Genomic DNA, 25,233 nt, shown 5'->3' with positions numbered 1-25,233 from the left:
TTTACATGGGGTCACGCCTCAATTGCATGGCTCACGCCCACTTCCACTTACGACGAGTTACCACTAAGAAACCCAGCGTAGGTTTGGAGGCAAGTGCTTTGTGAATACTGGGCCAAATTCTCAAAAAAGCTGCCTAACTTAACTTTCAGCAGTTAAGTTACACAGGCGTTAAATTTCTACCTAAGTGCCCGATCCACAAAGCACTTACCTAGAAATTACACGCCGTGTAACCTAAGTGCCTCCGTCGCAAGGCGGTCGTCTGCTCGAGGGGGCGATTCCAATTCAAATGAGGCGCGCTCCCGCGCCGGACGTTCGGCGCATGCATGCGACGTCATTTTTCCCGACGTGCATCGCGCGAACGTACTTTATGCCAGGCTTTGTGGATCGCGACGGGACAATAAAGTTGCGTCGGGTAAAAAAAAATACGCGCCGGGAAAAAAAATTTGAAATTTAAAAAAAAACGCGGCGATCGAAAAAAAGGTTTGTTTTTACAAGGTCTAAACAGTTTAGGCCTTGTAAAAGCATCCCTAATTTTACGTATGCAAAACGTAACTTACGCAGAAAACACAAAGCTAAAAAGCTTTGTGGATCTGCCTAAGTCCTCATTTGCATACGCAAAGCGGCATTTCGACTCGAAATGCCCCCAGCAGCGGATGCAGTACTGCATCCTAAGATCCGACAGTGTAAGGGCCAGATTCACGTAGCTCAGCGGATCTATAGATCCGCTCGATCTACGTGAATTAAGATCCGCTCCCGCAAGTTTAGGAGGCAAGTGGCTAATTCACAAACCACTTACCTCCAAACTTGCGACGGCGGATCCTAACTCCCCCGGCGGAATTCTAATTCCGCGGCTGGGGGAGTGTACTATTTAAATCAGGCGCGCTCCCGCGTCGATTTAAATACGCATGCGCCGTCCGGGGAATTTCCCGGCGTGCATTGCTCCCACTGACGTCGCTAGGACGTCAGTGGTTTCGATGCGTACGCAAACTACGTAGTTCCGTATTCGAGAACGACTTACGGAAACTACGTAAAAAAAAGAGATTTTTAATACAGCTTACCTGTAAAATCTTTTTCTTGGAGTACATCACGGGACACAGAGCGGCATTCATTACTATATGGGTTATATGGAGTACCTTCAGGTGTAGACACTGGCAATCTCAAACAGGAAATGCCCCTCCCTATATAACCCCCTCCCATAGGAGGAGTACCTCAGTTTTGTAGCAAGCAGTATGCCTCCCAAAATGGTCCTCAAAAAAGAGGGGTGGGAGCTCTGTGTCCCGTGATGTACTCCAAGAAAAAGATTTTACAGGTAAGCTGTATTAAAAATCTCTTTTTCTTTATCGTACATCACGGGACACAGAGCGGCATTCATTACTATATGGGATGTCCCAAAGCAATGCTTACAAAGAGGGGAGGGAGAACATCTCCAAGACAAAAGGATTTAATTTAGAGATATACTCAAATCATAATAAATCCAACTTAGTTGAGAAAAATAAAAATTTTAAATTTAACTCAAACAAGAGGAGCCCCCGGAATCCGAGGGTCTCAAACTGCAGCCTGCAGCACTGCCTGCCCGAAGGCAGTATCAGTATTCCTTCTTACGTCCAACTTGTAGAATTTTGTAAACGTGTGGACAGAAGACCAGGTTGCCGCCTTGCAAACTTGAGCCATAGAGATCTGGTGGTGTGCTGCCCAGGAGGCGCCCATGGCTCTAGTAGAATGAGCCTTTAATGATACTGGAGGAGGCAACCCTTTCAAGCCGTAGGCCTGAGTGATTAATTGCTTAATCCACCTGGAAATGGTGGACTTTGCAGCTGCCTGCCCCTTCTTGGGCCCATCCGGTAGAATGAACAGCACATCTGTTTTCCGGATCTTCTTTGTAGCTTTAAGATAGGCCTTCATGGCCCTGACAATATCCAAGGTATGCAGCAACCCTTCCTTTCTGGAAGTAGGTTTAGGGAAGAAGGATGGTAATACCAAATCCTGGTTCAAATGAAAACTGGATATGACCTTCGGTAGGAAGGAAGGATGAGGGCGGAGAACGACCCTGTCCTTATGAAAAACAAGATATGGTTCCTTACAGGATAAGGCTGCCAGCTCCGAAACTCTTCTTGCGGAAACTATGGCAACCAAAAATACTAACTTCCTTGTCAGTAGAACCAAAGGAATATCAGCCAACGGCTCAAACGGTTGTTTCTGTAAACTTGACAGAACAAGATTTAAATCCCACGGACAAAGCGGGGATTTAACTGGAGGTCTAATACGTAAGACCCCTTGAAGGAAGGTCTTAACCAGCGAGTGGGTGGCCAGCGGCCGCTGAAACCACACTGACAGAGCAGAATCTGTCCTTTGATTGTGCTTAATGCCAATCCTTTATCCACTCCTAGCTGGAGAAAACGTAATACTCTATCGATGGTAAATTTGCGAGAAAGCCATCGCTTGGACTCACACCAGCCTACATAGGCCTTCCAGACCCTGTAATAAATCACCCTAGAGACCGGTTTCCTGGCTCTGATTAGGGTAGAGATTACTTTCTGAGACAGACCTCTACCCCTGAGAATCAGGGATTCAGCTTCCAGGCCGTCAAATTTAGATGCCGTAAGGCAGGGTGGAGGATCGGACCTTGCGATAGCAGGTCTGGCCGTAGAGGAAGAGTCCACGGGTCTCCCACTACCATCCTTAAGATTAGTGAGTACCATGCTCTTCTGGGCCATGCTGGAGCTACCAGGATGACTGGTATGTGCTCCACCCGGATCCTGCGCAGCAGGCGGGGTAGTAACTGGAGCGGGGGAAACGCATAAAGAAGTTTGAACTGATGCCAAGGGCAAACCAACGCATCGGTTCCGCAGGCCATTGGATCCCTTGAACGGGATATGAACCTGTCTAGTTTCTTGTTGAGTCTCGATGCCATGATATCCACGTCCGGCACTCCCCATCTTTGGCAGAGTGCTTGAAAGACTTGTGGATGCAGAGACCATTCCCCCGGCCATAGAGTCTGGCGGCTTAAGAAGTCCGCCTGAAAGTTGTCCACTCCTGGAATGAATATTGCCGATATGCAGGGCACATGAGCCTCTGCCCATAGGAGAATCAAGCTCACCTCTCTTTGAGCGGCTTGACTCCTGGTTCCCCCTTGGTGATTTATGTATGCCACGGCCGTGGCATTGTCTGATTGAATTCTCACCGGGAACCCCTGCAATTTTGACGTCCAAGCCCTGAGGGCTAGTCGAGCAGCTCTGAGCTCCAAGATGTTGATGGGCAACTGCTTCTCTGGCTTTGCCCAAGTACCTTGGCGAGTGCAACCATCCAAAATTGCTCCCCAGCCCGTCAGGCTGGCGTCTGTGGTCACTATCTTCCAAGCCACTGGGCTGAAAGACTTCCCCTTCAGTAGATTCTGGGGGTCTAACCACCAACACAGACTTTGTCGGACTCTTGATGAGAGCGGCAACGGGATATCCAAGGCCTGTGGCCTTCTGCTCCATGCTGACAGGATGGCTGCCTGTAGGATGCGAGTGTGGCTCTGGGCGTATGGTACCGCCTCGAATGTGGCCACCATCTTGCCTAGTAACCTCATACATAGGCGAATAGTCGGTTCTTTCTTGCTTAGAACCAGTAGGATTAATTCCTTGATGGCTTTTACCTTCCTCAGAGGTAGGAACACTCCTTGTTGTTCTGTGTCTAATCTCATGCCGAGATATTCCAACTGCCTTGTGAGCTGGAAAGCTGACTTTTCTCGATTTAGGACCCAGCCGAACCTCTCGAGGTATTGGACCGTGAGGGCCACTGCTCGCTCCAAGCCGGGAGACGAGTGATCTATGACTAGGAGGTCGTCCAGGTATGCTAGGATCGTGACCCCTTGGATCCTTAGTTTGGCTAGGATTGGAGCTAGGACCTTCGTGAACACCCGGGGGGCCGTAGCCAACCCGAAGGGAAGCGCCACGAATTGGAAGTGACGCGAAGCCACCATGAAGCGTAAATATCTTTGATGTGGCTGATAAATTGGAACATGAAGGTAGGCATCCTTTATGTCTATGGACGCCATGAAGTCGTCCTTCTGGAGTGTGGCAGCTGCTGACCGCACGGATTCCATCCGAAATGAGCGGATCTTTAGATATGCATTTACCATCTTTAGGTCCAAAATTGGCCTGACATCTCCATTGGATTTTGGGATGATGAATAGGTTGGAGTAGAAACCCAGCCCCTGTTCCAGGACTGGTACCTCTACTATTACTTCCTGGGAAAGTAGATGATCTAATGCCGATCTTAATGCGGCTCCCTTTTCCGGATCGTTTGGAATCCTCGACTTCTGGAAATGAGGAGGAGGAAACCTTAGGAAATCTAATTTGTAGCCTGTGGCCACGGAAGACCGTACCCACTCGTCGGGAATGCTGGCTTCCCAAATCTCTGAAAAGAGTCGCAGCCTTCCCCCCACCTTCGTGGGTGGGGGCGCCCCTTCATAAGGTTGGCTTGGGGGCTGGTTTTGCTGGTTTGCGAAACCACTGCCTTTTGCCTCTAACAGCCTGTCCTTGTGATCTGCTGTTGAAGCCAAAGTTTGCTTTTGCAGGAGGCCGTCGATACTGCTTGGCATTAGAGGGCCCCTGCCCAGGGGAATACTGTCGTTTAAACGCAGGTCCCTGAACCTTCTTCCTGTCTTCTCCGAAGAGTCGTCCTCCATGGAAGGGGAACCCTACCAGGAGCTTCTTGCATGGGGGCTCAGCCTCCCAGCTTTTTAACCATAAGAGTCTTCTCATATGGATAAGGGATAACGATAAACGTGACGCTTGCTGGATAGAATCCTTGATTGCGTCTACCGTAAAACATATGGCCTTAGGGACATCCGAAAATTTTTCTGCCTGCTGGGCCGGAATAAGTTTAAGCATCTGCTTAAATTGATCCGATAATGCTTGAGCGACCCCAATCGCAGCCACAGCTGGCTGTACTACTGCCCCTGCAGTAGTGAAGGAGTTCTTAAGTAGTGCTTCCAAGCGCTTATCAACTGAATCCTTGAACACCTGTATGTTTTCTACAGGGCATGTTAACGATCTGTTAATACATGAGATGGCTGCGTCCACTGCAGGAGTAGCCCATCTTTTGGAAAATTTTTCTTCCATAGGATATAGGACAGAGAACCTTTTAGGTGGTAAGAAGATCTTATCTGGCTTGTTCCAATCTTGGAACAAAATTCCCTCTAATAGAGGATGGATCGGAAACACAGCATTGCTTTGAGGCGCCCTCAGTGAGCCCAAAGCTGAAACCGTCGATACCTGGAGATCTGGTACTGGCAAGTTGAATGCCCTATGGACCAAGTCCGACAAGACTGCCCCAGACTCCTCTGTATCCGGATCTTCGATCCCTGAACCTACTTGGTCCTTGTCCAAGAGGTCGTCCAATTCCCCTGAGGAAAGGACCTCCTCTTCTGAGGGTCCGCGCTCGGGCGACGGAGATCTATTCCGCTTACTGCCCCGCATAGCTGCGGCTATCATTTTTTCCCATGCTTTTCTGCATCTCTTTTAAAGAGGTGAGTAATACCTCCTCCGTGACCATCTTAGGGTTGGACTGACCCGCGTCAGCTCCAGCCCCAGATCCCGATGGCCCCAAGGCTCCCTGTAGGGAAAGCAGCGGCATATGTCTGAGACCTCAGACTCTCTGGGGGAATCCCCACCTCTTGTACCCTCTGACCCGGATGCCATGGTACAATACCGAGGTACACCTGCTACCTATTGGTATTTGGAACTATAAAAGTTAATTGCCCAAACACCTGTTTGGGGGATAAAAAATGCTTCCTCTCCCCTAGATGACTTTTTTTTTTTTTTTTTTTTTTTTTTTTCGTTTTTGTTTCAAATCCAGGAAAGAAAAAACATTCTGTCCCCCTGAGTAGTATTGCAAAGAAAAACTATGAGATGGAAAAGAAACAGCCTATTTCTAGGCTTGAAAACAGTCTTCTGAAGACTGCAATATCCTTTCTGGCCACTGTGTGTCCTCGGCGCCCCGTGCTGCCGCTCTGGTCTTTCTCCTCAGTTCCAAAGTATTGAATGGAACAAACAAGAAAGGGCCGCCCCTTCCTTTAAGCCACTGACCCGCCCTTCCCCCCCAGCAATCTCAAACAGGAAATGCCCCTCCCGACAGGGGGAGGGGGGGGGATTTTGGGAGGAAGGGACCTCTCTGTTCCAGCAAACTGCAGCCTGCAGCCTGGAACCATGAGGAGGTCAGCGTTTTGCCTGCTTGCAGGCTCTGAGGAGGAAGACTGAATGGAGCATCGCCTGGAGGCCTGCAGGTAAGCAAAGCTCTCTGACACACACATATATTTTTATATAACACAGGCCCCACTCAATGCTTTTCCAACACTACAAGGGAGGTCACATCTTATGGGGAATAATACATAGAGAGCCATCCTATCTTTATGATATGTGACTAGTTTGCCAGATGCAGTGCATAACTTTAGGCATGTCCCCTGTGACCCCCCAGAAAAAAACCTGCTAAGAACCAAGTTCCGCAAGTTTTCCCCTCACTTACCTGCTCCATGCCGCAGGACTTTGCCAAGCAAGAGGCCCAATCTTCCCCCATCTCCGTGGGGATGTCTAGACCTTCAGGCCCTGGGTTCCTATGAAGGATCCACTGTCCTGGGCCCATATAGCACTCTGGCAACAGAAAACTTTAGGTACCCAAAGGTTTCTAAGTTCTGGGCCCAGGGTCCAGCTCTCTAAAAAGAAAAGCATTATGGGCTATACCCCAAGGGTTTGGGGTCCGGTTACTGACCACTTTAGCGCTGAGGCTTTTTTGGACAGAACCGGTAGCTCACCTAATCCCAAGGATGCGGAGGCAAGCTAAACCATGACTAACACCTAAGACACTGGCGTAAAAACTGAGGTACTCCTCCTATGGGAGGGGGTTATATAGGGAGGGGCATTTCCTGTTTGAGATTGCCAGTGTCTACACCTGAAGGTACTCCATATAACCCATATAGTAATGAATGCCGCTCTGTGTCCCGTGATGTACGATAAAGAAATACAAATCGACGCGGGAACGACGGCCATACTTAACAATACTTACCCCTGCTTTTAGCAGGGGTAAGTATACGACGGGTACCGCGCTACGGAAACGACGTAAGAACACCGCGTCGGGTCCGCGTACGGTCGTGAATTTCGCGTATCTCGCTGATTTACATATTATTCAGTGTAAATCAGCGGGAACGCCCCCGGCGCCATTTTTAAATCGAAAAAAAAGATCCGACAGTGTAACACAGTGTGACACTGTCGGATCTCAGCCCTATCTATGCGTATCTGATTCTATGAATCAGGTGCATAGATAGGACCAGAAAAAATCCGAGATACGATGGTGTATCTGAGATACACCGTCGTATCTCTTTTGTGAATCTGGCCCTAAGTGTCTTACAGATGTCGGATCTTCTGACTATCTTTGGAAAAATCCTTCTGAGGATCGTTTCCAAAGATAGCCACAGGGATACGCAGGCTGAACAGCAGTTCCGCCAGCGTATCTCCTTTGAAGATTTGGCCCACTGTGCTTGCCTCTCTGCGCTGCGTCGGCTTAGTGTATATTAGATACTCTACGCCCGCATAAATATACGCCGATGTATGTGAATCCGGGCCATAGTGTATAAGTTGAAATAGAATCATTATCTAAATCCTTGGATCCATCCCTGTCGGCAGTCTCCAAATCTGCTACATATCACTTTTCTAATCCAACAGCAGGGATGTTACCAAGTTATAAAATTCACGGCTGTTGATCATTTAGGGGTCTATGAGGATTTACTAAGTACTAGAAGATTTAAATAGTAATTATAGCCAAAAGGGCCTACAAAAGCTGTCAGTTTTTTATTGCTGTGTCCATAGCAGGAAGAAACGCTCTTACCATTATCCTGGTGTCTATTATCATCAGGAGAAAAAATTATACGGTTATCACTAAAACAGAAGGCAGAGGGAAATCTGGAGCAACTATTCTAGCGATAGCTGGCCATTAGGAGACTTTTCCTTTGGGCTTGTTTACATTTGTGGTCTGGGGACAGTAAAACAAGACAAGTGAGCCAACTCACCACCTGTCAATAAGCAGTGGATCCCTTTTGACAGGGTGGGCAAGGGTTGCCACACATCTTAACTTAGCTTTATACTGGAGAAAGTTCTTCTCACTTCCTGTTGTGTTTTAGGGACAGGAAGTGAAGAGAAAGTTATCTAATGAGACACATAAAAAATGCAATTGATGTTTTAACACTTCCCTTCTCCATCTGAAACGAGCAAAAATTTGAACCTCAAAAAAACATTATCTTTAAAGGGGTTGTAAAGAAAAATTGTTTTCCCTAAATAGCTTCCTTTACCTTAGTGCAGTCCTCCTTCACTTACCTAATCCTTCGATTTTGCTTTTAAATGTCCTTATTTCTTCTGAGAAATGCTCACTTCCTGTTCTTCTGTCTCTAACTACACACCGTAATGCAAGGCTTTCTTCCTGGTGTGGAGGAAGCCTCTTGAACGGGAGGGGGCGAGCAGGAGTGTCCGTACGCCCACTAACACACAGCTCCTTTCTCTATCTGCAAAGTAGAGAGCGTCCTGAGACTCCTGCTTGCCCCCTCCCCCTTCAGAGGCTTTCTCCACACAAGGGAGAAAGCCTTGCATTACTGTGTGTAGTTACAGACAGAAGAACAGGGAGTGAGAATTTCTCAGAAGAAATAAGGACATATAAAAGCAAAATCGAAGGATGAGTTAAGTGAAGGAGGACTGCACTAAGGTAAAGGAAGCTATTTAGGGAAAAAAAAAATCCTTTACAACCCCTTTAACTAGCAAGACAAGAATATTAGAAACATCTACAGCTAAGTAAAAACATAATATGTATGCACAAGCAAGCCCAACCTCACCTTACCTCTTGGCAGAAATATGAAATGGACAAATCTTCTAAAATGTATTCTAAGAGGACAGTACAACAAAAGCCCTGGGAAGTGCAGCACAGATAACTACAGTACAGTCTAAAAATAATTGAACTACACATTATTGGTTCATTCTTATCCGTATAGTCTACTGTAGTACCTTGGTTTATAGTATGATTCAATGCTCCCTGTGATCCAGACGTAGAACTATCAGGACAATTATATTCTGAGACATCCCACAATCCATGTGAATCATGTGATCTGTTGTAAAGTGAGATGCAGAAAAATAAATATAACATGCATTCATTTGCATATGGTTCTAAAACACCAAGTAGTTTAGTAAATATACCTTAATTTTTATGGCATGTTAACAGTAGATTATTGTACTATGTTAGCTATTAATCAATGCAGAATGTTTGGAAGAATTACCCCCTTCACGACCAGGCCATTTTTTGCGACACGGCACTGTGTTACTTTAACTGACAATTGCGCAGTCATGCAACACTGTACCCAAATAGAATTTATATATATTTTTTTTCTTTTGGTGGTATTTGATCACCACTGCATTTCTTTTTTTGCACGTGTTGCACTACCCCCGGAGGAGCTGCTGGTTTGTTTTGGGTGGCACATTTACCTCCGAATTCCTAGGGGTGTACTGTATGGTGCATATAGCAAAAGTAAAGGAATGTCTGCAACAGGTGTCTTTTGCTGTGCTCTTTATTAACCAGCCGGGTAAAAACAATAAATCTTGTGGTGAAGAAGGTAGAGTTGAAGGAAGAAGGAGAATAGCAAATTCAGGTGTAGCAATAGGGAAACAGTCCACACTGCTCCCACGTGTAACACTTCTTGCGCTACTCCTGCCTGAGTGGGAATAGCATACCCGGACAGGCCTCTCTCACTGACCTGGCAGCCAGAGTATCGCTCTAACCTTTGAGGAAAAGTCTCTGCCACATACCCTCCTGGATATGAACTCTTCCACAGGCCCTCCTGATTGTGATTGCGGAGATAAACCTCCTTGGTGAAATTACGCCTGGATCTCCTTCAAATTGCCTTCAGGTACCGACTGACAGGTGACCAGCCTCTCAGTGTCCGGATACCTTGATCCATGGTGGATTGTCGAGACCCTATTGGCTCTCCTCAGATGGACTCCCCACTGAACAGCTATACCGCTTGGGAACTTCAGTATTGGGAACCCAGTCGACCACTGGGCTCCCGGCCACGACCTTAATGTTCTGGACCAGCCTGGTCCCACAACCAGGAACTCGGCGTGGCATGCGTGCCCCGGCCCGGGAGGCCTTAACAAACACCCTAAAGGTGGATGCCACACTTGAAGAAGGACCCAGAACCAATGGCGTCTGCCCCATAAATACCCTCCCTCAGCATGCACAGCGAGGCTCAACCCTCCTGATTGGCTGCTGGGAAAGAGCACCCAAACCTTGACTCCAGTACTGCCATCTACTGCACTGGGGTGGGAGGAACACCCCAGCACAACAGAATGAGCCCACGGCACAGGCAAGCTGAGACAGAGACCCAATTTTAACAGTTTAACCAGATCAGAGTTTAACTACACTCTGATCTCCCTCTAAATTAAAATAGCACCGGTACTTTAAAGTAACCAGACGCTACACACCATAAACAAAAAAGACAGAGAATTTTGAAATATATATTTAGGTCAATATGTATTCTGCTGCATATTTTTGGTAAATTTTGGCGGGGGAGATACAGACATCCCGCAGCTCTACTCTTCCTGCCACAGAGCCGCTGCCGAGTTCTCTGGAAAATAGAACAGCGGCTCTGTGACAGGGAGAGTAGAGCTGCGGGATGTCTGTATCTCCCCCGCCGTCCCCCTCCCCTTTCTGTAAGCCAAAGGGAGAAAGAGAGAGAGCGGCTCTAATTGGATTTGCCGCGCCGCCGCCCAGCTTTCTGCCCGCTGTTTACCTCCCCATGATTGGCCACAGCAGAGGGCCAATCACAAGACTCTGGGGGCATCATGGGAAATTAAGTATCTGGCCACAGTGTGTCTATAGACACTAAGCTACAGCCCCCAGCATGCAAGCACTCTGCTGGAGGGAGGGGGTGTTAGAAGAGGAGCAAAAGAGAATACTGTGCTTGGGAAACCAGAGAGGGAGCCACACTGTACCCCGCACCACCAGAGAGCCGCGCTGTACCCCGTGCCACCAGAGAGCCACGCTGTTCCCACGCCACCAGAGAGCCGCGCTGTACCCCGCGCCACCAGAGAGCCGCACTGTACCCCGCGCCAACAGAGAGCCACGCTGTACTCCGCACCACCAGAGAGCCACGCTGTTCCCACGCCACCAGAGAGCCACGCTGTACCCGCACCACCAGAGAGGGAGCCACACTGTACCCGCACCATCAGAGAGGGAGCCACGCTGTAACCGCTGTACCCGCACCACCAGAGATGGAGCCACATTGTACCCGCACTACCAGAGAGGGAGAAAGACAGAGCCACTGCCAGGATACAGACATGCTACACTACTGACTAGAGTCACCCCAGGCAACCCAGAGTGAGCGATCGTCCAGCCAGAGGGATCACTGTTGCGATTTCGTTGGGTGTGGTAAGAGGGCCTGTTGGCCATTATCCATTACTGTTCCCAGGAACTGAGCCATTGGGAAGTGCCTAGCCTGCTGCTATTCTCTAGGCCTTATTGACCACCACAACATCCCTCTCTGTCCTCTTCCCACAGCGTCCCTCTGCCCTCTTCCCACTGCATCCTTTTCCCACGGCGTCCCTCTGTCTTCTTCCCACGTCATCCCTCTGTCCTTCTCCCAGGGCATCCCTCTGTCCTTCTCCCAGGGCATCCCTCTGTCCTTCTCCCAGGGCATCCCTCTGTCCTCTTCCCATGCAGATGACAGGGTGAGTCTTAAAGAAGAAGGGGTGTGGCTTTGACAGGAAGGGGTGAGTCATATTTAAATTAGGGGGTGCGCAAGTTTAGTCAGGCCTAGGGCAGCACAAAACCTAAATACACCGCTGGGCCACCCACTTCCCTGACATCACAAAAACACATTAGTGGATAAGGACATTGATGCATTGTGCACTGTGCTTTTATAATGGCAGAACACCACAGTAGTGAGGAGTGATGGGCAGAAAAGGTGCATGATTGGGGTGTGGGTACACTGCTGGAGAGAGCTAAATTCCCTACAAACACAGGCAGGTGCTGCATATATGAAACATCATCACACCATGGCTACTAAAATCATGCCATAATACTGCATCAGAGCTACAGATTAAGGTATTAATTTAAATTAACCTAGAACCATTTAATCTACTTGTATTATTGTTTTTCTTATTTGAATTTCTGGCGGAACACCAATCCTAAGGGTATTTTGCTCCTGACAAACTCCTGATCAAAGTGCTATTTCACCAATTGCTGGTTACTAAGTTGCCCAGTAGTAGTACAATAATTGCTGCAAACCTGTTCATTGTATACAATGCGTAGACTCAGACTCTATTTAACTGTACCCCTTTAAAACTACTCCCAATATTGATTTTGCCGCACTAACACGAATCCCGTGAGGGTTGTTTTATGTACCATCACCAGTCCTGGGGATATTATTATTGCAGTCGCTGACACCATTGTTTTTGTTGGGGGGATAATTTCACCAATGTTTTTTTTATGTTTGTGATTTAGAATGCAATGTAGTCGTTTTGTTTTATATACCTGGCCCTCTCAATTTCTTGCAAATATTTTTGGCACACTAGGCTCAAAAGGCTGCTTACCCCTGGGTTAAGCTGCCCACGCATGTAGATTTCTCTTGTTCAGTCTGTGAGTTGAAAGAAATATCTAAAACCTTGTACACACGATTAGATTTTCTGACGGGAATTGTGTATGACAGGCTGTTGGTGGAAAATCCGATCGTTTGTATGCTCCATCGGAGAATTTTTGTCAGATTTTTCGCAGACAAATGTTGGATAGCATGCTTTAAAATTTTCCGCGAACAATTGTCTGTTGTTGGATTTTCCGAACGTGTGTACACAAGACCGTCAGACAAAAGTCCAAATTACAAACAGGCATGCTCGGAATCAATGCTTACCAAACATGACATTAGCAGAAGGTGCCCAAAGGGTGGCGCTAAAGAGCTGAAAAACCACATAGTTTCATGTTTGTTGGCTGACAATTGTGTGCCGTTTGTATGCAAGACAAATTCCTGGTCAACACCCTTCGCATAAAAGTCCTACGCTTTGTCTGCCGAAAATCCGATCGTGTGTATGAGGCTTAAAGCGGAGCTCCACTGAAAAAAGAATATTAAAAGCCAGTAGCTACAAATACTGCAGCTGCTGACTTTTAATATTAGGACACTTACGTGTCCTGGAGTCCAGCGCCGTCCGCAGCAGAGGACGAGCGATCGCTCATCACTCTGCTTCCCCCCCCCAGGCGCCATCCTTGGTGAGGGAACCAGGAAGTGAAGCGCTCCGGCTTCACTGCCCGGTTCCCTACGGCGCATGCGCGAGTCATGCTACGCCTGCCGATTGGCTCCCGCTGTGTACTGGGAGCCGAGTGTTCCCAGAACACAACGGGGGGACGGGAGGTGACGTCATGCCCGCAGTCTGCCCGAGACTGTGTTGCCAGAAGTGGGTGCAAATACCTTTAGACAGGTATCTGCACTCCCCTCCCCCCTAAAAGGTGTCAAATGTGACACCGGAGGGGGGGAGGGTTCCAATCAGCGAGAGTTCCACTTTAGGGTGGAGCTCCGCTTTAAGATTTCTGCACCCAAACTAACAGCATGAATAGATGCATTTCTCATTGTAGGCTATTTTAACAGGTGTTTGTCAGAATATCCAAATTGCATCTGCATCAAAAAATATGCAGACACTGCTCAGCTCACAATTTTCTATCCAGTGCCTTCAATAAAAGACAAAAGTTAATTAAAAAATCTATTTTGGACGATTCAGGTGTTGTCAACAGGGCCACCCATGGAGCGAATTCAGCCTGATTCAGAATGAATTGCCTGAAATGCATTTAATGTATGGCCAGCTTTGGGCTATAGATTTTAAAGTGTTATTGGGGCTATTGACTCAGTTTAATATTATAACTGATATGCAAGGTAATAAAAACGTGACATATTTTCACATACTTACTTATCAGATGAGTTTGTGGAATGGGTGGTTGTTGGGTCTGGAGTGCAGGAGAAGAAATATGGCACATACACTGTGATAGTGATAGTCACCATCTATAAAATTAGAAATTACTCATTACTATTTTCTTCATTATAACTTTTTTCTATTATTTTATCTATAGTACATTTTACCTCGTAGTAAACAATTTTATATGCATTTCTGTCTTTCCTTGCGCTATAGTAAAAATATATATAACTATAACTGAAGGCAAAGAACGGTGAAACCCCAATAGAGGGAATTAACAAGAGTTTTCCGGGTGTAAGGCCCTTTAAATGGTCTTGTACCAGATTAAAACAATTCCTGCTACCCATTTCAATATCTTTACTGACTTGTGCAGCAGATTCAGGTAGGTCTTAAAAGCGCCACTTTAACAAAGTGTGGCTAATACTACAGCTGATTTAAAAATAATTACCTCCAGGTTGTAGATAAACTGAAGATAAGTAGGAGTTTAACTTCAACTTGAACTTGTAGTACAGTGACAGGCAGATTGCCTGTCTCTGTACTCTGTGTATTAGCCATCAGTCTTCAAGCAAATCAGTGATGATGAGAGTGGGTGAGGCCTGATGGGGAAGCTAAGACACTAGTTCCCTATCAAGCCAACTGTCTCCTTGTGATTGACAGCAGGCAATGGGGATATTCAATAGCCAATAGCAGCCTGTCTATCACAAGGGGAGGGGATTTGATGGAGATAGAATGTCTCTGAATCGCAATCAGGCTCCACCCACCCAGATGCAAAACTCCTCGGCACAGTGCTGTTTGTGTGACAACTGCAGTGGTGGAAGAGATCTCAGCTGCATTGAGTGTCGATATGGAGACACATGTTTGTGTATCCCAACCCCAACATTGTGCAGTCCAACTACAGTGAATATTCTGCTGCTCCATAACTGCAGATACAGCATAGGGTGGATTTACTAACGGAACAGAAACATGTCATTTTGTAAAGTGTATGTTATGTTTCTTGTGTCTCTGTTGGGAAGATTTGCACCAACTTTCTGTGATGTCATGATAAGTGTTACTAAACCCACAACATTAAAATCAGCCTGTATATGCAGTAAATGATGCTTGTTATACTCCCTGTGTAACCTAAGGGATTAATCCTCTGCATTGTGTAAAAAGGCTGCTTGATCCTGTATGCACAGATCCTCCTCTTCTTCCACTGACTCCAAAACACGTCCGGTTAAGTCAGAATTATTGGAGTCAGGCTGTACATGCTCAGTTTGGTGTGTGTTGCTAGAGAGTTTTTTTTTCTTGGGAGAGTACATGTGATCATCACAGGGCCAATCAGCACTGTCCAGATAGAGGGTTAGGGATCCTGCATCCTGATAGGGCAGCCAGTTCAGTAAGAAAATTCCTCCTACAAGCTTTACCAGCACTGATAGAAGTCACAAGATTTCTATGTACTGCTGATCAGAAAGGGTATTTAGCAGTATATATTTATTAAAATAATTGCATTTCCATGTTCTGCGTACTGTGGGACACCAGATAAAGTTAATGAAGGGTCCTGGGTTTAGTAACACTTTAAGTGAGAGAAAACCAAAGGCAACCAGGACATAATCAAGAGGAAAAACATTTTTTTGTAATAGCATACAGAAAGCTATTTCTTAGAGCTCTACTTTAACCCCCCTGGCGGTATTCCCGAGTCTGGCTCGGGGTGGAATTTCAGAACCAAAAGCAGTAACCCCGAGCCAGACTCAGGATCGCCTCGCAGCATCCACAGGCAGGGAATTACTTACCTTGTCCCTGGATTCTGCGATGCCTCTCCACTGTGTGAGCGAGCGGCGTCCTCGCTAGATTCACACAGTGCCTGTGTGCCGCCGAGCTCCGTTCCCTGCGACGTTACGGCGCACGGGGGCAGAGATCGGCGCCAAATTAAAAAAAGTAAATAAACACATTACATACAGTATACTGTAATCTTATAGATTACAGTACTGTATGTAAAAAATACACACCCCCCTTGTCCCTAGTGGTCTGCCCAGTGTCATGCATGTACTTTTATATAATTAAAACTGTTCTTTCTGCCTGGAAACTGGAGATTGTCCATAGCAACCAAAAAGTGTCCCTTTATGTCAAAAGTGGTTTTAGACCAGCTAGAAAACAGCTATAATAAATTATAATCACTTACAGAATTGTGCGATAGCGATTTGTGGGGAAATTCGTCATCAAAAAATAAAAGTGATGACAGCGACAATTCTGCAACTAAGCAAATTTCAGTGTTTTTGATTTGATTACATTATTGAATAATTTTTATTATAATTATATTATTATTTGTTATAATAATTTATAGTTATTTCTTATATTATAATTTATGATTTTGTTTTTCAAATTTTATTATACCCGAGATGTCTACTAGACTCTTGTTTGGACAAATTTAAGTGAGTTTTTCCTAATGCTAATGCTAATCTGAAATAATCATACCGCCAGGGAGGTTAATGGACGCTGCTAAACACTACTACCATTTCGCTGAATTATGCCATAAAAGTAGTAACAACTTACATGATGAAATTTACTGTTTAATGGCAGATCTGTTGCTTTTTAAAATATATATGTTTACTGAAGGCGGTCATAAAGATTTATGAAAAATCAGATTCTACTCACCAGCAAGACCAAAGTTTCAAGTAGCTTGCTCAGCTGTCTGAGAAGTTTGTGAGATATTGAGTTGAACAGCTTCAGACGAAATTTATTGATTCTTACATTTAGAAACACAAACAGGGCACCCAGTAAACCACCAATTACTCCTATGATAATACAGGGGATAAAGGCCAATACACTCATATCCAAAAAGTCTTTCACCTTAAAAAAAACAAAAAAGATGGCTGTTAAACTGAGGTCAGTGAGAATGCTGAATCATGTCCCTTACTGCGTTTGATATGTTTGCCATTTAAAATATATAAAATGCTTTTTTAGGTAGAACAAAATAAAAATAAATAAGTAGAACTTTATAACGAAAGAAGGGAAATCTATTTTAACTATAAATGTAACTAATTCCCTCCTGAATTTTTAAAAATGTAAAAGAATATTTTCACATTCTAAAGAATGTGAATTATGATCTTGCTAACATTACTATAGGTAATGCCCTTTTCAATATTTAGATTCTTTCTGCATATGAGTTGGTGGGCAGGTTAAGCAAAACTGCATCTCTTGCTTTCATATTAGGTCAATGTACAATTTAACTCAATAATCAGTAATCTTCAGACTTTTCACCCAAAAGCAAAACATTTCCCATTAGGCACATGTAAGGGCTGTTTCTAGAACTCACAGGGATATGGGGACACACAAGGGGTAAAGATGATGTCACCTGATAAAGGATTTTTTTGTTAGTACCCAAGGAAGGCACTGTGTCAGGCCTAGTAAACACGACCAAGGATCTCGACGGGCGAAACACATCGTTTTGCTCGTCGAGTTCTTTGTTAGGCTGTCGAGGAACTCGACGTGCCAATTTTCTCCATTCCCGTTGAGGAAAAAGAGAACATGCTCTCTTTTTGGCTCGTCGAGTTCCTCGACAGTTTCCTCGTCGAAAAATGTACACACGACCGGTTTCCTCGGCAAAAAAAAAAAACAGCAAGTTTCTTGCTGGTTTTTGCCGAGAAACTTGGTCGTGTGTACGAGGCCTCAGTGTAATACAGGCTTTCCCAAAATGGGAACAAAGTGGGGCAGACAAATAGAATGTTCACTTCACTGTTGCAAGGGATTTTTCATTAGCTAAGGCCTCGTACACACGACCGAGAATCTCGTCAGGAAAAAAAACATTGTTTTCCCTGACGAGATTCTTGGCAAGAAACTCTTGCCGCCCGAGTGTACTGACTTTCATTTCAAAAGAACTGCGGTTTCCCTTGAAAGGAAAGAACGCAGTGACGTCATCGCGTACGACGAGCATGCATTTGTCACATTTGATGCCGTCGCTGCCATCTTGCTTCACCTATGCCGTGGAAGCTACCGCGCATGCGTCAAACTCATTTCGAGCATGCGTGGGTTTCCACGGCGACAGGTAAGTAAACACACTCTCGGGTTTCTCATCTGGAAACTGGCAAACGAGAATCTCAACGAGAAAATAGAGAGCAGGTTCTTTTTTTTTCTCGTCGAGATTCTGGCCAGATTTCCAGACGAGAAACCCAAATGCCTCGTACACAAGGACGGAAATCTCGGCAAGAAGTAGTTTTCTTGCTGTTTTTTGCCGAGAAACCCGGTCGTGTGTAGCCTTAGTGAATGAGGTGAAGCCCTATTGAATTCAATCACCCAATCGTGTGCAAGCAAATATAAAAAAAAAATTCTATGTGTGGCACTATCCCCGGAGGAGCTGCTGGTTTGTTTTGGGTGGCACATTTACTTTGTGGCTCTTTCGAATTCCTAGGGCTGAATGGTGCATATAGCAGGAGAATCAGGCTGCTCACCAACACACAGCACCTTTCTCTATCTGCAACATAGAGAGCGTCCTGACTCTCCTGCTTGCCCCCCCCCCTCAAGGGAGGGGGTGAGCACGACACTCCACACCATGGAGAAAGCCTTGCATTACTGTGTGGAGTTACAGACAGAAGAACAGGAAGTGAGGATTTCTCAGAAGAAATAAGGACATTTAAAAGCAAAATGGGAGGATGAGGTAAGTGAAGGAGGACTGCACTAAGGTAAAGAAAGCTATTTAGGGGAAAAAATGTTTACCTTTACAACCCCTTTAAGTATGACTTGCACATTCCTTTACAATAGAGGATTTATTTATTGACGTACACAATATTTTGTGTCTGTCTTACTCGGAACATTCTTTGCACATTATTTTGTACCACTGTTTGCTGGCACAGTTGATGTTTATGTATGTATTTGTATATTTGCACATTCAATACTTTGCACGTGAATACTTGTTCATTGCGTATTTGCACAGGATTTGTGTGCTGGCACAGTTGATGTTTATTTATTTATTTGCGTATTTGCACATTTATTTTTTATTATTTTTTTTAACAATTTGCACATTTATTACTTTGCACATGATTACTAGTTTATTGCTTATTTGCACAAGAGTTGTTTATTTGCATCAGTTTTACTTATTTAATTACTAATTAGTTTAGCAAGCGCCACATCTCCCCCCATATTTTTTATGATTGGGTATTGTTTGCAAAGTAAAATTTGCTCACACTCACTACACTCCGAGGAAATTCCCTTGCAAACAGCAATTTCACTCGCAAAATTAAAAGTCTATTTGCCTTTAGTAAATTATGCCCAATAGATGACGATTTATTAAATGAGTATCTGCTTTATAAAATTCACCTTGTTTTTCTTTAGAGCCACATTTAACAACATATGCATTACTAAATAGTAAATCACGCAAGTCTATTTTGTTTAGAAAAGACGTGAAGTAAACAGAATTTTCCCTTTTTGACGACACATCTTCCTGCCAAGCAGACTGGTAGCCATTTTGTAAAAAAACATAATCATTGTTTAAACTTCAAACCTCCCTTATTTGCTTCCTTTTTATCTGATATATACCATATTATTAAAAGTGTTTTGTTATATCTGTTTGATAAGTGCAAAAACAAAACACCTGTTGACCCCACCAGAAATTCTGTAAACTGAGAAAAGGCTTTGAGCCTTTTCTTCACAGAAATCCAAAGCAGTGTTATCAGCCCTGACCAATTCTTTCTGTGAACTATCGGCATGAAGGCAGAGTGTATTTTTTAGTCTAAAACAGAGAGCAACCTAAGGTGACAACGCTGCTGCTCCATAAATACAATATAGTGAGCGTTGTCACGCTAGAACAGGAAGTGTGTTACTGAGGCCCCGTACACACGGTCGGTTTGGTCCGATGAGAATGAACCGAAGTTCATTTTCATCGGACCAAACAGACCGTGTGTATAGGCTATCGGTCTGGTTTCCTTTGGTCCAAAATTTTTAACATGCTTCAAAACCGAACTGATGGTTAGTACAGAAAAGCATCGGTTCAAAACCCGCGCATGCTCAGAATCAAGTCGACGCATGCTTGGAAGCATTGAACTTTGTTTTATTCAGCATGTCGTGTGTTTGACGTCACCGCGTTCTGACCCGATGGGATTTTGGACTGATGGTGTGTACACATATCAGGCCGTACGGCCACTTCAGAGGTGAACCGATGAAAACGGTCCGACGGGCCAGTCTCATCGGTTTGGTCCGACCGTGTGTACGGGGCCTTAGAGGATCATCACGTGAAAGGGAAAAACTCTGAAAAAACGAATGCAGTCACCAATATTAAGGATTGTTCAGCTAAGACATTTTTTTTTCTTAAGTTTGAATGCACTTTACGCAACATAAGCACATAATAAATTCACCACCATGAAGATTTTCACATAGTTACATTCTATTGGTTAAATATAGGTGCCTCCTATAGGTGTCTATTTATGCTCTTTACAAACTTCTCTTTGTATCATATTCAACAGGAATTGTCAATTTGTGTTCCCCTACCACTAACCTGGCAAACTTAGTTATTTCCAGTATACATCTGTCCAATGGAAACACAGTATTTAGACACCTGACTCATCAGATAATTGTATTGAATAGCCATTCAGACTCCTTTCATATTGGGGCGTTTTTCAGGCGCTTTAGCATTAAAAAAAGTGCCTGTAAAGCTCCTGAAAGAAGCTGCATCCGCAATTCCAATGTGAAAGCCCGAGTGCTTTCACACTGAGGCGCTGTGCTGGAAGGGTGTCAAAAAAAGTCCTGCAAGCAGCTTATTTGCAGCGCTTTAGGAGCATTGAATACACCGCTCCTAAAGTGCCCCTTCCCATTGAGGCGCTTTTTTAACGCCAAAGCGTCTGAAAAACGCCCCAGTGTGAAATGGGTCTTCTTAGCGGAGCTTTACCAGCATTTTTCGGGCGCTGGCACTGTGAAAGGGCTCTGAAAGCACTTAGGCCTCGTACACACGACCGAGGAACTCGACGGGCGAAACACATCGTTTTGCTCGTCGAGTTTCTTGTTAGGCTGTCGAGGAACTCGACAAGCCAATTTTCTACATTCCCGTCAAGGAAATAGAGAACATGCTCTCTTTTTGGCTCGTCGAGTTTCTCGACAGTTTCCTCGACGAAAATGTACACACGACCGGTTTCCTCTGCAAAAAAATATCTCCCAGCAAGTTTCTTGCTGGTTTTTGCCGAGAAACTCAGCCGTGTGTACGAGGCCTCGGGCTTTCACATTGGGATTGCAGATGAGGCTTCTTTGAGGCGCTTTTTTTAACTCCAAAGTGCCTGAAAAACGCCCCAGTGTAAAAGGGGTCTTAATGTCCATTCGCCAAATGCCAAACACAAACTTGCTGCTATTCACGTATTAGAGCTTGTACCAGAAAACATTTCCTGGGTTCTAATTATGTTGCAAGAAAAATTTAGGTGAATCCCAAAGGTTATATTTCCTGATTCACCCAATAATTATAAATAAGTCCCTAAGCATTTTAATCATTTACTGACAAAGAAGAGATATATTTTATCAGCGTATTACCATACTTTTATGCTGCCTAATTAAATTTTACAAAGTACATACCCAAAATATAATTCTTTGCTCCGCTTTGAAAAATCCAAAATAACCCTGATATACAAATCCTCCAAATGAAGATGAAAACAATTCTGTAGTGAGAGATGAAACTAAACAGCAGAAAAATGTTTGGCAAGCCAACTTCAGGTCCCAAAAGGATGCCACCTCCTCTAAAGCAAAGAGAAGCCCTCCAACAGGAGCCCGAAAGACAGAGGCAATTCCGGCAGCTGCACCAGCGGTGATGAAATTCCTCCTGCACAACAAACAGTTAAAGCGGATATTTACTGCATCTGAGTACCACAAACCAAAAACATTATTTAATTCTATTTTACTATTCAAACTCCCCTTCCATTCATGTCTCCAAGTTTTATTTTGTTGAGAAATCACTTAGAAACCCCCCTCTATGATTTCTGGCCGTGGTTCTCTTGAGTAAGGGCAAATGATTCTTGTAGCATTTACTTCCAGGAATTCGTCTTCCCTTATCTCAAGCATGCATGCAGGAAAGTGTGCTTAGTTGAAAAAATCCCTCCTCCTCTCCTCCCCATCTGAAGACTCCTGGGATGTATGACCTCATTTGCCTAGGCAATAAAGCAGGAAGTAACTAAAGAAATGTAAAAGAAAGTATAAAACAAGTAAATGTGATATACTTTTCTAACATGGTCCAGATTTTTTGTTAGTATCTACCTGCCTCTCTTTCCATGCTTTTCCTGCCCACCTAGCCTAGTCATTGGATTCCTCTGTTGCTGATCCTCTCTTTGGAATATGGACTACTTTTTCAAAATATTTCCTGCCTTTGACTTTGAACTATATCAATATAATGTTGTCTTTGCTGCCTGCTCTGAGCTTGGACCGTCTCTGGATAATGCTAATTGTCTGCCATGCGACTTATACCCTGTACACACGATCAGTTCGTCTGATGAAAACGGACCAATGGACCGTTTTCATCGGACAAACCGATCTTGTGTGGGCCCCATCGTTTTTTTCCCCATCGGTGAAAAAAAATAGAACCTGTTTTAAAATGTTCTTATAGTTAAAAAACTGATAGAAAAAAAACGATCGTCTGTGGGGAAATCCATCGGTCAAAAATCCATGCATGCTCAGAATCAAGTCGACGCATGCTCGGAAGCATTGAACTTAATTTTTCTCAGCACATCGTTGTGTTTTACGTCACCGCGTTGGACACAATTGGATTTTTAACCTTCATTAGATATCCGATCGTGTGTACAGGGCATTAGACTGTACGTTGTAGTTTTCGGTCAACTAGGAGTTTAATCTGTGCAAAACAAGAATTAAAAGCTCCTGGGGTAAATACCAGGATTTACTTCTGGCTCAATATCTTAGTCCAGAAAGTAGATAATAACCCTAATAGCAGCCTGAGAGTTAAAGTGGTTGTAAACCTCAGATATAAAATATGAACAAAGCATATGCTTCTATACTGTGCACTTGACTCTATATAAAACACTGACAGTGATTCCTCTCTGCTGCCTCATTCCTCTGTTATCTGTATGAGTTACTTCTGACATCTTTTCATGACTCCAAGAGATAACTGGTGAAGGGCAGGATAGTTCCAGCACACAGCCTGTGAATGACACCCACAGATTTGCACATTTCCTATGTACTGTGTGAAGTAGGGGGGGAGGGGTGTCCCTTGAGCTAATAGCTCTCCTCACTGAGCTCTCCGGCATGAGACTTCAGATCCTCGCCCCCTGCTTTTCAGAGATGAGAGATACAATGTAAAATGTGTGTTTTAGAAGACTGTGGAGAAGAGAGTGCTGCAGATAAACAGGTACACCCTATGGGGGGTTTGTTTTCTCTCTGTGCATCACCTGAGGCTAGTCACTTCACTGGGTATATGTAAAGGATTACAACCACTGTAGAGCAATATTTAACATAAAAAAAACACTTGTGGAGACCCTGTTCTCACCTGTGGTGCAAAAGAAAGGGTGATATCACAGTCCCTCTGGCAGGAATCTGAAAACACTGAAGATCCCAAGATAAGATCCTCCTAAACAGGTGCCTTCTGACCCTCTCACCCTTTTGTGTGGATGTTGAAAATATGTGTGTAAGGAAAATATATTTTTTAACTTATCTCAAAGTCCTTTTTTATTTTTCAGCCCAGGTTCACACTGGGTACGATTACCTTCGATTTGAGATGCGATTTCACATGTGAAATCGCATGTCAAATCGGCGGCATTTGCCGCCAATTGTCGGCAATGACACTGTCCTAATCAGTGCGACGCCGCATCTGCGGCGCTGCACCAATTTCAAAAAGTAGTTCCTGTACTACTTTTTGCGATTTCGGGCCGCAATTTACATAGACATCTGTGCAGAAACCTGCACAGATGTCCCTTAAATCGCGGCCGAAATCGGGACCATGACGGCGGGAGTGAAATCGTGCGAGTTCAGCTGAACTCGCACGGCTTCACTCCCGCAGCCCAGTGTGAACCAGGGCTCAAACATGGAATGCGTTGCTTTTATATGGGGTGTCAGCCCACTGTTTTAATTAGCAGATCTTGGATTTTGGTGCTACACTCCACAATAATAAGCCTCACTTATCATACAACAGTGTTTCTCAATTCCAGTCCTCAGGCCCCCCCAACAGGTCACGTTTTCAGGATTTCCATTATTTTGCACAGGTGATTTGATCAGTTTCACTGCCTTAGTAATCACCACAGCCTTTTCATCTGAGGAAAATCCTGAAAACCTGACCTGTTGGGGGGGCCTGAGGACTGGAATTGAGAAACACTGTCATACAATGAAAAATATGTCTGATTCTAGGTCAACTTTAAATACAACCACAGTCTTGTAAGGAAACTGTGTGAAAGTTCATTATTGGGTTGTGTTGAAGATGTTTCTTTTGCTTAGGTTTTGACAAAATAAATCCGACATTTTAACCTCCACCACAACAAATAGTTGAGTACTTACCTATCTGCTGAATTCCGAAATCTTGTAAAGAATGGAAGTTTTATTCGCAGTGTGTCTGATTTAAACTGGCTCAGACCATACCCAACCACAGCTCTGAAATAATAATTGCTTTGTCAGATAAGAATCTATATATATTATCAATATATATATTGCATTAATAAACTTCCTTCTGGGTACAATCATATTTGACAACATTTTTATCCTAGTCCTTGATATATCCCAGAACTAAAAAATGGAGCGTGAGAAGAAAAATGCTATAAATAGCAGGATATTGAAATTATTATGGAAGATACACTTCAATCCCAAGCATAAAAATAAATTTTATTCAAGGTCATGGAATACCACATTTAGTGAGAAACATGATTGTTTGGGTGTAAGCCATTAAAGGGCATTTTTAGTGGATGTTCCCTGTATAGGGGAATTACAAAAATACATTTCACCAATAGCTTTATGAAATATTTGTGTATCTAATCCCTGAATAAGGAAACATAATCAGGGAAATTCAATTTTCTGGCAAACGGGAAGTAATTAAGAAGACCAACTCAAAGCTGCAAGTCTACAAGGGGAGGGGGTGTTGTGTAGTCATTAGTTAATTAATATACAGTATTTGAATTATTATTGTATTATGTGTTTTACATTTACTTCATTGGTTGCTAGGACGTGGGCGACCCTTGTCCTAGCATAGCATTACATCATTGGTTGCTACAATGAAGGCTGCAAGCATCCTAGCAACCAATGACAGCGGGTCACATTGGGCTGACAGTGGGCAGAGCCTGATGGGGAACTGAGAGATAGTTCCCCACCAAATCCACTTTATTTTGAT

The 25,233-nt window shown here is 44.3% G+C and overlaps 1 protein-coding gene across 2 annotated transcripts in view; it reads right to left on the bottom strand.

Annotated features, from left to right (window-relative positions):
• Positions 1–25,233, bottom strand: part of LOC120940974 (chloride channel protein C-like) — a 226,564-nt gene that overhangs the window by 160,276 nt on the left and 41,055 nt on the right. For both annotated transcript variants that reach the window (XM_040354173.1, XM_040354174.1), the window contains exons 7-11: positions 24,411–24,503; positions 21,495–21,738; positions 16,602–16,796; positions 13,968–14,059; positions 9,030–9,130 (exon numbers count right to left, since the gene is read on the bottom strand). In XM_040354173.1, coding sequence (XP_040210107.1) covers positions 9,030–9,130; positions 13,968–14,059; positions 16,602–16,796; positions 21,495–21,738; positions 24,411–24,503 — 725 coding nt within the window. The remainder of the gene's footprint in view (positions 1–9,029; positions 9,131–13,967; positions 14,060–16,601; positions 16,797–21,494; positions 21,739–24,410; positions 24,504–25,233) is intronic.

This window comes from Rana temporaria, chromosome 5, assembly GCF_905171775.1.
Source record: "Rana temporaria chromosome 5, aRanTem1.1, whole genome shotgun sequence".
NCBI classification, from domain to species: domain Eukaryota; kingdom Metazoa; phylum Chordata; class Amphibia; order Anura; family Ranidae; genus Rana; species Rana temporaria.
Note: the sequence above shows the minus strand (reverse complement) of the source record. Positions and strands in the feature narration are given on the sequence as shown.